The sequence below is a fragment of the Gymnoscopelus braueri genome (assembly GCF_963280865.1).
Source record: "Gymnoscopelus braueri genome assembly, chromosome: 17".
Taxonomy (NCBI): domain Eukaryota; kingdom Metazoa; phylum Chordata; class Actinopteri; order Myctophiformes; family Myctophidae; genus Gymnoscopelus; species Gymnoscopelus braueri.
In genome coordinates this window covers 38430494-38446492 of record NC_137617.1, presented here as the reverse complement: position 1 = coordinate 38446492, position 15999 = coordinate 38430494, and the positions used below count along the sequence as shown (strand labels likewise).

Sequence of the window (15999 nt, the reverse complement as noted above, 5' to 3'; positions counted from 1 at the left end):
CAAAATATTTTGTTCCAGGGACCCCCAGAAGCAAAGATTTGAGTTACAAATGTTCGCTTTAAAAAATATATATATTCAAAGATTTGCACACATTTTCACGATTTCTCAAAAATAGCAGATCTACAAGCTCATAGCGTGGCACTCAGATTGTATATCTGCTATTTTTAAATAGCCAAAGTGTAAAATAATTGCAGTCTAGTAAAAAAGTACAATATTTGCCTCTGAGATTTAGTGGAGCAGAAGTATAAAGTATCAATGAAATGGAAATACTCAAGTAAAGCAAAAGTACCTCAAAATTGTGCTCAAGCACAGCACTAGTAGAGTAGATGTACTTAGTTACTTTCCAGCCCTGTCCTTGGCAGGGGGATGATCGACCTCCTGTTAATTGGTGTAATTGCTGTGATGACACACAGAAATGGAACCGGTGTGATGGATCGTCTCTCATGTTCAAACGAAGGTTGCAGTCTCACTCAGGGCTAAAGCAGAACTGGCATCCAGTGTTGATTTTGACAGCAAATTTGTATGTAGTTTTAGTCATTTATACTTGGCCTTGTGCCAAAAGAAAACAGATCTACAAGCTCACAACGAGCTGGCGCCCCCTGGTGGCTCCCCTTGAGGCTCCCCTTGAGGCCATGACCCCTACGTTGTAAACCTGTGTGTTCAGACTATATGCCAGGAACAGAACACTAAACAATGTTTTCTAGTTTCCCTAATTGGAACGGCTGAAAGCATTTAGGCTACATGTGAATTTGGGAAAACAGTGAGGTGTTATTCTATTAACACGTTGCTGTTGTTGTTGTTGCTGTTGTCATTCTGTTCTGTTGTGTCACAGCGAGGTGTTATCCTATAAAACCGTATCATTCTATTAACACGTTGTTGTTGTTTTGGTTCTTTTCTGTTTTGTGTGTGTTTTCAGAGATGCTAAGTGCGGCAAAATCCAGTGTCAAGGAGGAGCCAACCGGCCGGTGATTGGCACCAACGCCGTTTCCATAGAAACAAACATCCCCTTGCAGGAAGGGGGGCGCATCCTGTGCCGGGGGACCCACGTCTACCTAGGCGACGACATGCCAGACCCCGGCCTGGTGCTGACCGGTACCAAGTGTGGAGAAGGCAGGGTGAGTCCCCTAATCAGCTTAAAGGAGTAGTTCACACAAATAAATACCTATTTTCTGTCAATTACACACCCCATGAAGCCTTGAATTAATGGACCTTTTTTATGTTTTTGTCGCATTCCTAAGCCAATAATTTGATGACCGTCTCCTACCGGCTAATGTATCCGGTAGGAGACACACAGGAGACTCTTTGTGTCTCCTACCGGAAATACACATGGCTTAGGAATGCGACAAAAGGCCTCATGGAGTGTGTAAAATAGAAGATCAGTATTTTTTGGGGTGAACTATTTCTTTAAATGAGCTTACACCAGCTGGTTCTCTAACATTTGCATGTCAACGGCCCACAAATTGGTTTGTATTTGGCCACGGTCTCCCCCGCTTGATTTTGTGCCAAGAGAAGATTTGTGTTGTTAAATGTTTTCAAAATTGTATTCACATTTCTTTTTACAATTCTCCCAAAATTAGTTTTTCTTTCTTTAAAAAAAGAAAAAAATAGCAGATCTACAAGCCTGCTACGTGTTGCATTGTGATAGTGTATGAAACAGCTTAGATGCTTAACACATTGGGTGCCAGAGGTTTATTAAAATATTATACGTTGAGTGCCTGCATTTCTTCCATCCACTTGCGTTATACGTTTCGTGCTGTGAGAAGCCCCGACGCGGAAGTGCATGTAAACAAAGCGTGCGTGCGAGACGGCGGAGGGTCCCGACTAACTCCTGGAACAATAATATTTCCAACGCGACCCTCCATTGCAGCGTGATCGCCGATCGGAAACGGCTCGTTTCCACCACATTAAAAAGAAATGGAGATATTAAGCTTTTAGTCAAGGAGATAACATTGAAAACGCCGACCGGAAGGATTTTTGACATGGAGCCACATCCAGCCTCTTCTTCTCAGAAACTCCTTGGGTGATGTCAAAGTTTCGTTTTAGCGCCCCACGTGGGCCACTCGTATAAAAATAGAATTGGGTCAAAAACGGTCCGGACCGTTTTCGGCACTTCTCGTTTGGACCCTCAAAAACGGTCCGGACCGTTTTTGGCATTCAATGTGTTAAAGGGATAGTTCACCCAAAAATTTAGAAAAAAATCCTATCGATTTGTCACCCCATGGAGACTTGAATTCATGGATTTCTTTTTAGTTTTTGTCGCATTCCTAAGCCAATAATTTGAAGACCAGCGGACCGGTATACTGTAGGCAGCGGTTCCGGTAGGAGACACAAAGGAGACTCTTTGTGTCTCCTACCGGAACCGCTGCCGGTCATCAAATTATTGGCTTAGGAATGCGACAAAAACAAAAAAGAAATCCATGAATTCAAGTCTCCATGGGATGACTAATCGATAGAAAAAAAGTCGTTTTGGGGGTGAACTATCCCTTTAAACTAAGCTTAAACCCCCCCTGGAACCCCCTCAAGGACAAGCACAGGTCCGCGGGGCTTGCGAAACTAACCCAGGACTTGGGTTCAGGCATCAGCCTATGTGGCGCGAGTGTCATTTTGGCGCAAATGTCGGGGGCAGACAGACACTGATTCAATGTTTAACACATTCACTGCCAGAGTTTATTCATAATATACTCACCCAGTGCCAGCGATTTGTGTTTTATAACCTTTTCAACCAGTCACAGAAATGTTATATCCATTTTGATCCATCACCTTACCGTGTTTATAAACACACACGACCGAAGTACCAGGTCCCAAAGGGTTACGTTTTCTGAGGCGAGCTGTCTTGAGTTAGTTTTCGCCAGCGCAAACAGGCTGCAGGCACCATATCCGGTAATAATGCACGTATTAAAAATGGAGTACCGCCGCGCATCAAACAGTTAACGGCAGGTCCGGTTGCATCACAGAAGCGGTGACACACATCAGCAGGCAGAAAGATTAAAGCACTGGAGCATCTCGGGGACCATTAATTGGCTTTTTTATTTACACGATGCTAAGTATAAACACCATCTAACCTTTTACGATGCCTTGTGCATCTTCATCAGAGTCCATGTCTAATAGTGTTTACAGAAGTTGTCAAAAACACATTTAATGTGGAGTGATTATTGTGGAAAAAAATTGTAATATAAAAAAATAACGTTTAATTGAAAAAGGTTATACAGTACGACTTTAACCCATTAAGACCGGGAATGCATCTGTGTCATTTTTAGATTTCTTTGGGCTATTAAAAAATAGCAGATCTACAAGCTCATAGCGCGGCACCGAGTGCCGCGCTACGAGCTTGTAGATCTGCTATTTTTGAAAAATCTTGAAAATGTCTGAAAATCTTTCAATATATATATTTTTAAATGGAACATTTGTAACTCAAATCTTTGCTTCTGGGTGGGTCCCTGGAACAACATATTTTGAGATCGGGGTCCGCGGCCAAATACATATCATTTTGGGGGTCCTTGACATGAAAAAAGTTTGAGGACCACTGATATTATAGCAACATAAGTTTTTCTGAAAACTGTTAGGATTTAGAAGACATTTGTAAAATGTGTAAAAAAATTATTCACGTTTTTTTGCTATGAGCTTTTATATCTGCTATTTTTGAATAGCCAAAGAAATCTAAAAAAAATGACACAGATGCGTTCCCGGTCTTAATGGGTTAAGAATAAATGGTGAAACTTTGTGCTGGGCCAAACCCTCGGCAGTGACGGTGGGGAAATGATGGCGGTGTGTGCGGAGTGACATCAGGCTGTGACTAAGATGTGGGTTAGGGTTAGGGCGTGGTGCTTCAGTGTATTAGTCCAGGATGGGGCAGGCTCTCCTTGGCATGGCAGTAAAGAGGAAACACTCCTGCGTGTACTGGATGTTCCACAGATGGATGTCTACTGGACTTCATCATTAGTCAAGGCCAATATGGAGAGTTTTCATTTCATTCCACCCGTCCCTCCCTATAACATTTTAGTCTAGTTTTTATTTGTTGACGAAATTGTCAACCAAATGACTGGGAGACATTTTCATGTCATATGAAAGCAGGGAATCATAGCAAAATAATGATATATTGGTTAATAAGATTGAGTGAATAGTTTTGAAACTACAGCTTATAGAACTGAAGTCAAGTTAAAACTCTTAAGTAGAGAAAACACCACTTGAATTAGAGGTTGCTAGCCATAACCTTATATCTTAGCTACATGCATTTATTTCATATTTACATGTCGATTTAAGCTCTGACATTTATTTCAGACATACTCTAGTTTTACTGCTTTCCTGAAGAATGGGCACCAGCGAGATGACTGTCTCCCAGACAAAAACAGTCACATATATTTAGTCTTAGTTTCAGTCATCATAGCTTAGTTTTTATTTAGTTTCCGTCAGTGAAATAAGGGAGTCAACGAACCTTTTTTGTCATAGTTTTAGTCGACAAAATCAACACTGACTTCCACCGATTTTTCCCGTCCACACCAAATCTCTTCACCGAAAATAGCTGCAATCTCACAACGCATCCGTGTTGTGAGCTTCTACCTGTAGATTTTTGGTCAATGTTCCCCACAAAATATGGATGCCTGGGGCTCAATAGGTTAAATTCTTCTTTTGCTTGCCCACTCTCGCCTATAAAGCCAGTTTCACATCCCTGCATGCATTTATTTGGGGTGGGGTTGCCTTTAAGGAGTCCTCGATCCACACCAAAACAACTTGTAAATGACTTGAAAAATACTTGAATAATAATTAAAAAAATATGTTAATGTCCCATATTCCATGGCGAGGCGGTTTATAGGCGGAGGGGTTTGTTTGTCAGTGATTCATTAGCAGAAGGAGCATTTAGGCTTTCCCCTTTATACTCCATCACATCAAAGGCTGTAAGACGTTCCGTCGCAAACCCTCTGTGAACTGCTAGGGATTTGGTACTATTAACCGCCTTTACTATTAACAGGAAAAAAGAAAAGAAAAGAAAAACTCCCCAAAAAACAACTGGAAATACTATTTTGTACTAGAGTTGAAGAGCCTTGTAGACAGACATGGATGTTTAAAGATGTAGCTTTTAATTACTTCCAAAGAGACATACTTTATTGTTATTTTTTTATTGTCTCCGCCTGGTAATGCCGAAGGCGTAGCAGAGACTATGTTTTGCACCCTGTCCATCCGTCCGCGTCCGGGTGTACGTCTGTCTGTGAACAGCTAATCTCTGGCACCGTTGGCCCGATTACAGCGAAACTGTGCACGCTCCCTGGGCAGATCGGCCTGTTATAGGGCCACCAGGAGGCCGAATTGTTTATATTGCTCCTACAGATTTTGTCCAAACATCACGCAAATCGGAACACAGTATCTCTATAGTCATGTGATTGAGACGGATCTGTCAAATTTTTCATATTCCATCCTGATTGGCTAATATTGGCTTCCACAGTTTGCAGGATTGGTCCGTTTTGAACAAAATGCCCCAAATCATATCCGCAGCGTGCGATTTCCGTGAAATTTTGCACGCATATTCCTACTAGGCCGAGAAAGGAATTCCAACCTTTTCACATTGGCCTGTTATAGCGTCACCAGCAGGTCGATTTTTGCAAAACACATTTTTGGAAGAAAATGCCTCAATGAAAGGCCTAGGAAGAAATGTCACCCTTTTCACATTGGCCTATTATAGTGCCACAAGGAAGCCACAATAACCTACCTGACCTGGCAGAGACCTGTGCTCCAAGGAGTACTTTTTCTAGTTCTGTACCTAGAAAAAAAATGTGCCATTTGGATAACTGCATTATTTGTCTTAATTGTCTACTTCTTCTTCCTGCCGTAGATGTGCCTGAATCGACAGTGCCAGAATGTCACCGTTTTCGGCGTGAACGAGTGCTCGGCGAAATGCAGCAGTCGAGGGGTGAGTAGTACGTGCGAGTGAGTATGTAGCATATTCAATTTATCTGTTCACAACGCGTTGTGAACATGTAGATCGGCTATTTTTGGTGCGCGACACCCGCGCACGTCCAAGTATAGCTCCGGCTTAACAGTCCCCACCTGCTTTAGCTATATTTGCTCACTGTGCCTTCTGTACTTTGGGGCTCACCGGTGTAGAAAGTGTTCACAAACGCCCAGCATACGGCGGGTAGGTAACCATTCGCCATCAATCATCCCAGCCACTGAAAGGTTCAATCAATTAGACATAATGGCTTCATTTATGTTCAGCTTTAACCCATTAAGACCGGGAACGCATCTGTGTAACCACTTTAACCATTATTTTATACTTTGGCTATTCAAAAATAGCAGATCTACAAGCTCATAGCGCGGCACCGAGTGCCGCGCTATGAGCTTGTAGTTCTGCTAAGAAAAATCTTGAAAATGTGTGCAAATCTTTGAATATTATATATTTTTAAAGCGAACATCTTTTATTCAAATCTTTGCTTCTGGGGGGTCCCTGGAACAACATATTTTGAGATGCAATACATATAATTTTGGGGGTCCTTGACATGAAACAGTTTGAGAACCACTGATTATAGCAACATACGTTTTTTCAAAAAACTGTTAGGATTTAGAAGACATTTGTAGAATCCACAGAAGCAAAGATTTGAGTTAAAAATGTTCGCTTTGAAAAATATATATTCAAAGATTCGAACAAATGTTCACGATTTAAAAAAAATAGCAGATCCCGCGCTACAAGCTTTTATATCTGTTATTTTTTTATAGCCAAAGAAATCTTAAAATGACACACAGATGCGTTCCCGGCTTAAATGGGTTAAGTGCCATTCATCATACTTTGACTCCCAGGCGGTCGTCCTTGTCCCAAAACTCCCAACTGAGAATGTGAAAGCAAGGAAAGGCTGTGTTTTTGGGGCCAAGCAGCCCCTGGCAGCAAGCAGAGACACGCTGTTTGACTTTGTGCTGGGGATCTGAAGTATTGGATTTTCATATTTCACTCCTTTTTCTTCTCAAATGCCGCCCATCTATAGCGTCTCTTTGGACCATGGCTGATCAAGGTTCAAAATGATTTATATTTAGCTGTGTTTTGCACCGGTGTTGTTGGGGGGGGGGGTACCAGGGGGTCCCCAGTGAAATCAGTTAACATAGCGTCACAATCATTTGAACCACTTAGCTTTGGGCTATTAAAAAATAGCAGATATACAAGCTCATAGCGCGGCACCGAGCTATGCGCTATGAGCTTGTAGATCTGCTATTTTTGAAAAATCTTGAAATTGCGTGCATATCTTTGAATATATGTTTTTTAAAGCAACATTTAATAACTCAAATCTTTGCTTCTGGGGGGGTCCCTGGCACAAAACATTTTCAGGTGGGGGTCCGCGGCCAAATGTATATCAATTTAGGGGTCCTTGGCATGAAAAAGGTTGAAAACCACTGATCTTGTAGATTAATTGATGTGCTATTTTGGGTGTGCGACATGGCAGGCAAACAATTATAACTCAGGCTTTTTGCACTCACAATACAGCTGGTTGCAACATCGCAGGCACTGAAATTCTTGTGCTTTGAGCTTCCACAAAAATGTTGATGAAACTAAAATTGAAATAGGAAGATACAAATAGAACAAAGTCGGAATAAAAATAAAAATACAAATATAAATGAAAATAACAATACAAAGATCAGTTGTTTCGTGATCAAACCCATCTAAAAATATATATTTTTTTTACATTTCTTTGTCTAGTAGTTGGAAAGGTAACGCACACCAATGGCTGTGGTGAGGTGCCGACTATCGAAAACAAAACATAAAAAGAAGACAAAAGTGATGCTCTTTTTTTTCCAGGATGTTTCAGCCTGCTGGCCTTCCTCAGAATTAACAACATTTGTTCATTCTGAGGGAGGTCAGCGGGCCGAAACGTCAGTTCATTATAAAACAAATAAGTTCATATGGAACCAGAGTGATGCGACACTTTTTTCTTCTTTTTTTATATTTCTTTGTCAACCACCGAACCAAATTGTATATGAGCTACATGGGTTTCTCAGGGTTTCTAAATGTACGTACCCTTAAAGAGGTCTGTAACTCAGAGAGCGTCCGTTTGCAACGCTCTCAGAGTCATGGGGGTCCTTAAAATTAAAAGGTTTGCGAACCACGTGATCCCAAAACCTATACCACTTGTGCAAGGACGCGCCGTGATGGGGGGCACCAAAACAAATCTTGCTTAGGGCCACGAAAATCCTAGGGCCAGCCCTGTGTGCAAGGACGCGCTGTGATTGGTCAGTAGCCACTTTGAGTGGCAGTTGGGGCAAACTCTCTCGCCAAAACACGATTTACGATTCTGTGCCTATCGGTACAAAGCGCTGAGTAGGCTCAAGTGAACTTCGCAACGTTCGGCACGGCAACTTGCTCGCTTAATAGAGCACCGAAGTCTGACGTCACTGCCACTAGAAGGCGCTGTTCCACGGGTTCGTGGCTTTATTTTTTGTGTTGAAATCCCCATTTGGGAATCTTAGATCACGTCATATAAGAACTGTGTTCCAAACATAAACACACCACCCTGGCGTTTTTTGTTCTGGCAAAAATGGAATTAATTCTGCCTTAAAAGTCTTAAGAACTACTACTTCCGGGTCTGAAATCACTGTCCCCTCAGCAGCCGCGTTCATGGGAAATGTAGTCTTTGGGTTGTTTGACTCGTTTCTAGTGTTTATATTGTGTTACTCTTTGGGTAAATGTGTACATTTACACCTTCAGTCGATGCTTCATATCCATATGAGTAAAAACGCCAGGGTGGTGTGTTTATTTTTGGAACACAGTTCTTATATGAAGCGATCTAAGATTCCCAATGAGGATATCAATACAAAAAGTAAAGCCATGAACGTGCGGAAAGCGCCCTCTACTGGCAGTGACGTCAGGACTTCGGTGCTCTATAGCCCGCTCGGTGGTGCCTCTAGCAGCTCAAGTTTGCTTGAGACGGCGCGCCTCCGTCGCGGTCAAAAATGTTACTTTATCGGCGAGAGGCACTTCTGCGTTGGTCACAGTTGGTGCTATAGCACAAGAGGTATAGGCTTTAGGATGTCGCTTGAGAACCACTGAGCTATATACGTCCAGGAGCTGCCCTCATTCACAAACATGGAGAGCCGACCCAGACAAACCCCCCCCCACCACCCCCACACCGATCAGATCAAGATGTCACCTTTCAGAGAGCAGCCCACAGCTGTTCACTATTACTACACCAGAGAACCCCACTGGACCTCACCACTCACTCCTTATATGGAGCAGAGAGAGAGAGGGAGAGGGGAGAGAGGGAGAGGAGTGAGAGTGTGTAAAGAGAGAGAGAGAGAGAGAGAGAGAGAGACACACACACAGACAGAGAGTAGTGGGATGCAGAGAGAGATAGAGAAAGGAGGGATAGGGTGAATTAAAGGAGAGCGTGTGTGCTATGGTGTTCATGCCAGACTGGTGCAGCAGCATGGACCATGTGGACCCAGGCGATGGGTGACATAGTGGAGTGTGACTCCTCAGTGGGCCGCTGTGATGTTTAAATGGAGCGTGTTCAGACATCTGTATAGCGGTGGACGTCATTCACGTCTGGAGCCAATCCTCGTAAAGTCCACTCGCCCCAGTTTTGTCCACCTGTTAACTATATGTGCTGTGTTGTGGTGCGGTGCAGGCGGTGGGAGCATTACACAGAGAGAGAGGCCGTGTGCCGGGCATTAGGAACCCAGCCGTTTACGCGTACAGTACACCGCACTGCACAATGAGTGGAGCCTATAGCCTGCAGTGCTACTCAACCCGTGGCTTTTTTTTGCAAATCTTTGAATATATGTTCATATCAAATCTTTTTTTTCCCCAATTTTTCAAAAATAGCAGATCTACAAGCTAACGTATAAAATAATGGTTAAAGTGGTTACACAGATCCCGGTTTTAATGGGTTATGTGATTAATGTATGTTTCGTATTAATAATCCTCTTCTTCTCCTCCTCCTCCTCCTCCTGGATAATGCAGGTGTGCAACAATAACAACAACTGTCACTGTGAGGCCCACTGGGCCCCTCCGTTCTGTGTCCAAGCAGGTTTTGGGGGCAGCGTGGACAGCGGCCCTCTGAGATTAACAGGTATAACTCACACATATGTCCCTCTGAGATTAACAGGTATAACTCACACATATGTCCCTCTGAGATTAACAGGTATAACTCACACATTATGTCCACAGCGTGTCTTTTTATATTTTTTTGGGAAAAAAAAAACGCATTAGAAGGACAATATCAGTCGCCAGAACCAAGGACGGGTGTTTTCAATGAATCTAACATGGTTCAAATGCAGTTTGGGGGGCACGGTGGCGCAGTCGGTAGCGCTGTTGCCTCACAGCGAGAAGGTTATGCTTGATGGAAGGGAAAGGAACTGGTTGGAATAACGTGTGTTCCTTTCAAGCGCTACGTCCTACCGGGGAAACGCCCCCCTGTCGGGTGATAAGAAGGTCAGTTGGCTCTCATGCATTTATGGAGGCATGAGCTCGGCTAGGCTGGTGGGGGGAGTGTAGCGCCCAGGATCACTTAGAAAATTGGCACCGGGGGAAAAAAAGGGTTACAAAAATTGTGGGATAATTTCTTCTTGAAATAAAATGTGGTTTGAATGTACGACGTGTTTGTATATTGTATAGGAAGGGGATGTGTCTGTTAAAATGAATATCAAATATCTAAATGATGAATCAAGCAACTTAAAAACTGTCTGGGGTGTTCACTCACAAAAGCTAGAGTAGACGTTAAAATCAACCCCAAACATGTTTGAAAGTGAAATATCCCTTTAAGCAGCTAATCTACTTCTTATGCACTTGCTTTCGTATACAGAACAGAAACATGTGTTACGTTAGTCTAGTGATAAACTTACTGAAACATTGCTGACAGATTTTCTGGGGATTTCTGCCAAAAGTACCAGAGAAAACAACAGAAGATGGTTGTTTGTTAAAGTTTTAAATAAAGGAGACAGCAGTGGCAGCGGGTGTACAAAAAAACAAGATGGTTATACTAATACACCTTTTTGTATTTAAAGGCTACACGTTTATGTATTTATTTATTTATGTATTTATTTATTCATTCATGCGTTTCCCTTCAAAGAGCACTTTAACCTTAGCCTGACGCTCAGCCTGAACTTTCATTTCGTTTCACTTCGCCAGAAAACCCACCTCTTCAGGAAACACTACCCTTCCTCTTTGCCTGGCCTACTTGTTGTTAACTACTGTAGTTGTACGAACTCTTGTTTTATTGTTGTATTGTTTTATTGGATCTTGTTTAGTCGATACACTTATTTGTTTTAGCTCCTGCTCATTTGATTTTGCTATTTTGTCTCATCTGTTTAAGGAAATAGGTAGCTGATATATTGCACTTTTACCTTAGCACTAGGTATACTCTTGGTTGCTTGTTTTTGCAGAAAATGCACTTAAGACTTCTGGTGATTAGTAGTTTCGTTCCCTACCTATGTTGAATGCACTTATTGCAAGTCGCTTTGGATAAAAGCGTCTGCTAAATGACTGTAATGTAATGTTTTAATGGGCGCGGCTAGCGATTTAGGGGCTGAAGCCAGGCTACTTTAACCTCTTTTTTTTCTGTCTATCAGTATTTACCTCTTTGCTTTTTAGACGTGTTCTTCTTTTGCTAACAATGTCGTTTAGATAGCAGGTCGTTTGGAAATGGGACATTCTGCATAAAGAGTACTTTCTACCTTTTGGTATTTAAGTACATTTTGATACCGATACTTTTGTAAATTCCGAATACCGGACTTTTACTTGTACTGGAGTATTTCTACAATGCAGTATTGATACTTTTACTAGGTAAAACATTTTAGTGCTTTTTCCACCTCTGACCCTGGGGGTCCTTGAAATGAAAAGGGTTCAGAATCGCTGTTGTTGTAAATTCCTACATTGAAAATAACTGTGTGTGTGTGTGTGTGTGTGTGTGTGTGTGTGTGTGTGTGTGTGTGTGTGTGTGTGTGTGTGTGTGTGTGTGTGTGTGTGTGTGTGTGTGTGTGTGTGTGTGTGTGTGTGTGTGTGTGTGTGTGTGTGTGTGTGTGTGTGTGTGTGTGAAGACAGTGGCGGTGTGATGGTGGGGATCTTGGTGGCTCTCCTCAGCTTCATGGGTGCTGGTCTGTTCTTCTTCATCAAGAGGAAGAGTCTGCTGGGCGTGCTCAGCTTCACCAACAAGAAGAACACCATGGAGAAGCTCAGGTGCTTTTTTTTTACATCATGAACACGTGTTTTCTCTGAGTTCTCCATAATAAGCTTTCTGTGAAGACCGGGAACGCATCTGTCATTTTTAAGATTTCTTTGGGCTATTCAAAAAATAGCAGATATACAAGCTCATAGCACGGCGTGAGTGCCGCGCTATGAGCTTGTATATCTGCTTTTTTTTTTTAAAACGTGATAATTTTTGCAAATCTTTGAATATATATAATTTTTTAAACGTTTGTCAAATATTTTTGTTCCAGGGACCCCCCAGAATGCAAAGATTTGAGGTCCTAATGTTCCAAAAAAGTACGGCCGTAGCTTATTGCAGTGGTTCTCAACTTGTGGGTCGGGACCCCCCGACATGATTTTTTTGGGGGGGGGGTCCCCAGATGACAGTAAAGTGACAATTTAAGGATTTTTAAGGGGGGAAATTTGTATGAAAGCAAATTTTATGAAATTAAATTAAATGAAAAAAGATTATTACCATTAATGCATCAAATGTAATCAACAAACCATACTATAAAAACTGGTCAAACATTGGCCAAATTGTCAAATAATATAAGAAAGAGGCAAAAATTGTGACATATATATTTTCACACCATTTACAGTGTATCTGTGGAACCGAGTCAAACTAAATGTAATGCCTGAACTCCAACAATTCCAAGTGCTTTGTCAGGATGGGGGGTCCCCAGTTCAAATATAATTCTTTGGGGGGGTCCCCAGTTCAAATATGATTCTTTGGGGGGTCGTGGCCGGAAAAGGTTGAGAGTGGAAAACCACTGGCTTAGTGGGTAAAGAGGCCGCCTGGAAATCAGAAGGTCACCTGTTTGCCCAGTAATACGTGTTGAAGTGTTCCTAAACGAGACACTTAACCCCTAACAGCCCCCCCCCACACACATTATGTTATCATGTGCTCTTAATTCATGTGAGATGTCTTCATATTGCCCCTCCCCCAGGTCAGTGAGCGGGGGGCCAAGCCGACCGTCCAGTCCTCCTAACCCACAGCAGTCAGTGTGCAGAAGCCCACCACCGCCTCATGGAGCCATTTTCAAGGTTATACTCTTAGAGGCGCGCACACACACACACACACACACACACACACACACACACACACACACACACACACACACACACACACACACACACACACACACACACACACACACAGCAAACCCCAGAAGACTGCAATATAGAAACTGCAATATAGAAATACTCTGTTACAAGTAAAAGTCCAGAATTAAAATTTTACTTGAGTAAAAGTACAAAAGTAGATCGGCTATTTTCAAATAGCCTAGGTACTGTATAAAATAAGGCTAAAGTGGTTAATGTATGTTTTATAATATAAAAATGTATATCTGAAAAGTAACTCGTAACTAAAGTTTTCAAATAATTGTAGTGGAGTAAAAGTACAATATTTGCCTCTGAGATGTAGTGGAGTAGAAGTAAAAGTATTGGAAATTGGAAATACTCAAGTAAAGTACAAATATCTCAAAATTGTACTTAAGTACAGTACTTAAGTAAATGTGCTTAGTTACTTTCCACCACTGCACACACACACACACAGCAAGCCCCAGAAACACACTCCTCAACACAGAGACTGTATACCGTATACCATAATATGATATCCCACTAGTCTATTACCAGATACATTGGCCACTCAAGTCCTATATACATACAGTACTCTGTTGTATGACGAATAGCAAACATATCCTATAGAATTGCTTCTATTGGCCCGGACCGCTGGCCTAGCGGTCCGGGCCAACCTAGGCTCCATTGCAGCCTGACAGCGTGTCGCGGGTTCGAGTCCCGATCCCGACGACCTTCGCTGCGTGTCACTCCCCGTCTCTCTCTCTCCCCACGTTTCCTGTCTATGTACTGTACACTATCAATAAAGGCATAAAAAGCCCCCCAAAAATGTATTTAAAAATAGCAGATGTATCGGTATTGGAGTAGAAGTAAAAGTAGAAGTAAAACATTTGAGTACTTGAGTGCCTCTCCCACCACTGATGTGTTTAAAGGAGAAGCTCATCTTGCCTACAGTGTAATAGACATGCTGCAGCGCTCTCTCTCTCTCTCTCGCTCGCTCGCTCGCTCGCTCGCTCGCTCACTCTCTCTCTCTCTCTCTCTCCCTCAAAAATGCTAAATCATTCTCTCCCAGAGTGACATGTTGTTTTCACATAAACGGCAGCTCATTCAAATCCAATTAACCCATTAAGACCTGAAGCCGATTCTACGAATGTCTTCTAAATCCCAACAGTATTCTGAAAAAACAAATGTTTCTATATCAGTGGTGCTCAAACTTGTTCATGTCAAGGAACCCCCAAAATTATTGTGTATTTGGCCGCGGACCCCCATCTGAAAATAGTTTGTTCCAGGGACCCCCCAGAAGCAAAGATTTGAGTTACAAATGTTCGCTTTAAAAATATGTATATTCAAAGATTTGCACACATTTTCTTGATTTTCCAAAAATAGCAGATCTACAAGCTCATAGCGCGGCACTCGGTGCCGCGCTATGAGCTTGTATATCTGCTATTTTTGAATAGCCAAAGTGTAAAATAATGCTTTTTTGCTCAAAGCAAAAAATGACACAGATGCGTCCCAGGTCTTAATGGGTTAAAGCCCCCCACCCCCCGCCCCCCCCCCCCCCGCTCCGCGTGGCAACGTGCTCATGACACTTCAATACATTTCTTGTCATTAGAGAGAAGAACGCCTGTTAGGGGGAGAAATTGATTTATCTTGCGCGTGTCTCGCGCGGGGAATGTTGATGCGGCGGCTGTCCATTCTCGTTACAGAGTCCACCCTCTCGCAGATAATTGCGAAACACAGCGGCACCTCTTGCTGCTCTGCTGTGCGGAATGTCTAAGCCGTGTTGCCTTAACAACGCTGTGATTGCTCCGGCTTTATTATATAACAATGATAGGGCCTGTGATCGATTTGAAACAGGGTTCAAATAAACATGCCGCGCCGCACCGCGCCGGGCCGGGCGGCGGGAGCGGAGGAGAGTTTGATTTGACATTTTTCGTGTTGCAGGCCGGCACACACACACACACACACACACACGCGCGCCCCAGACACGCCGTGTCTGCTGTTGTACATTATCCCATTCAATCCGGCTTAACGCATCTCTGTCATTTTTAGATTTCTTTGGCTGTTCAAATATAACAGCAGATATACAAGCTCATAGCGCGGCACTCTCGGAGCTTGTAGATCTGCTATTTTTGATAAAAAAAACTTGAAAATGTGTCCAAATCTTTGGATATATATATACTTTTTAAAGCGAACATTTGTAACTCAAATCTTTGCGTCTGGGGGGGGGGGTCCCTGGAACAAAAATATTTGACAAATAATCGCTTTAAAAAATATATATATATTCAAACATTTTCAAGATTTTTCTAAAGAAATAGCAGATCTACAAGCTCACAGCGCGGCACTCGGTGCCGCGCTGTGAGCTTGTATATCTGCTATTTTTGAATAGCCCAAAGAAATCTAAAAATGACAGAGACGCGTTAACCCGGAATGAACGGGTTATACTGTAGGGGTGGGTGTTTTTAGTTAGCCCAGCATGTGCTTTTCATTGTGGACGCTACGGTAAGAAGAGAAAGGATGTAAGACTGTTTGATGTGTAAGCGGAGTGCAGGTGAGGTCATTTTCCAGTTGTCAGGAGCTGTGTTAAATCGGTGCTGTGTGTGTGTGTGTGTGTGTACGTGTGTGTGTGTGTGTGTGTGTGTGTGTGTGTGTGTGTGTGTGTGTGTGTGTGTGTGTGTGTGTGTGTGTGTGTGTGTGTGTGTGTGTGTGTGTGTGTGTGTGTGTGTGTGTGTGTGTGTGTGTGTGTGTGTGTGTGTGCAAGAGCA

General features: G+C 42.6%; 1 protein-coding gene across 1 annotated transcript in view; it reads left to right on the top strand.

Annotated features, from left to right (window-relative positions):
• The window catches only part of adam12a (ADAM metallopeptidase domain 12a), a gene marked incomplete at its 3' end in the record, with an annotated part of 211479 nt that overhangs the window by 184923 nt on the left and 10557 nt on the right, over positions 1–15999 (top strand). Inside the window, exons 16-20 of the mRNA XM_080455765.1 lie at positions 917–1115; positions 5825–5902; positions 9935–10043; positions 12010–12148; positions 13105–13201. Of these exons, the coding sequence (XP_080311891.1) occupies positions 917–1115; positions 5825–5902; positions 9935–10043; positions 12010–12148; positions 13105–13201 (622 nt within the window). The remainder of the gene's footprint in view (positions 1–916; positions 1116–5824; positions 5903–9934; positions 10044–12009; positions 12149–13104; positions 13202–15999) is intronic.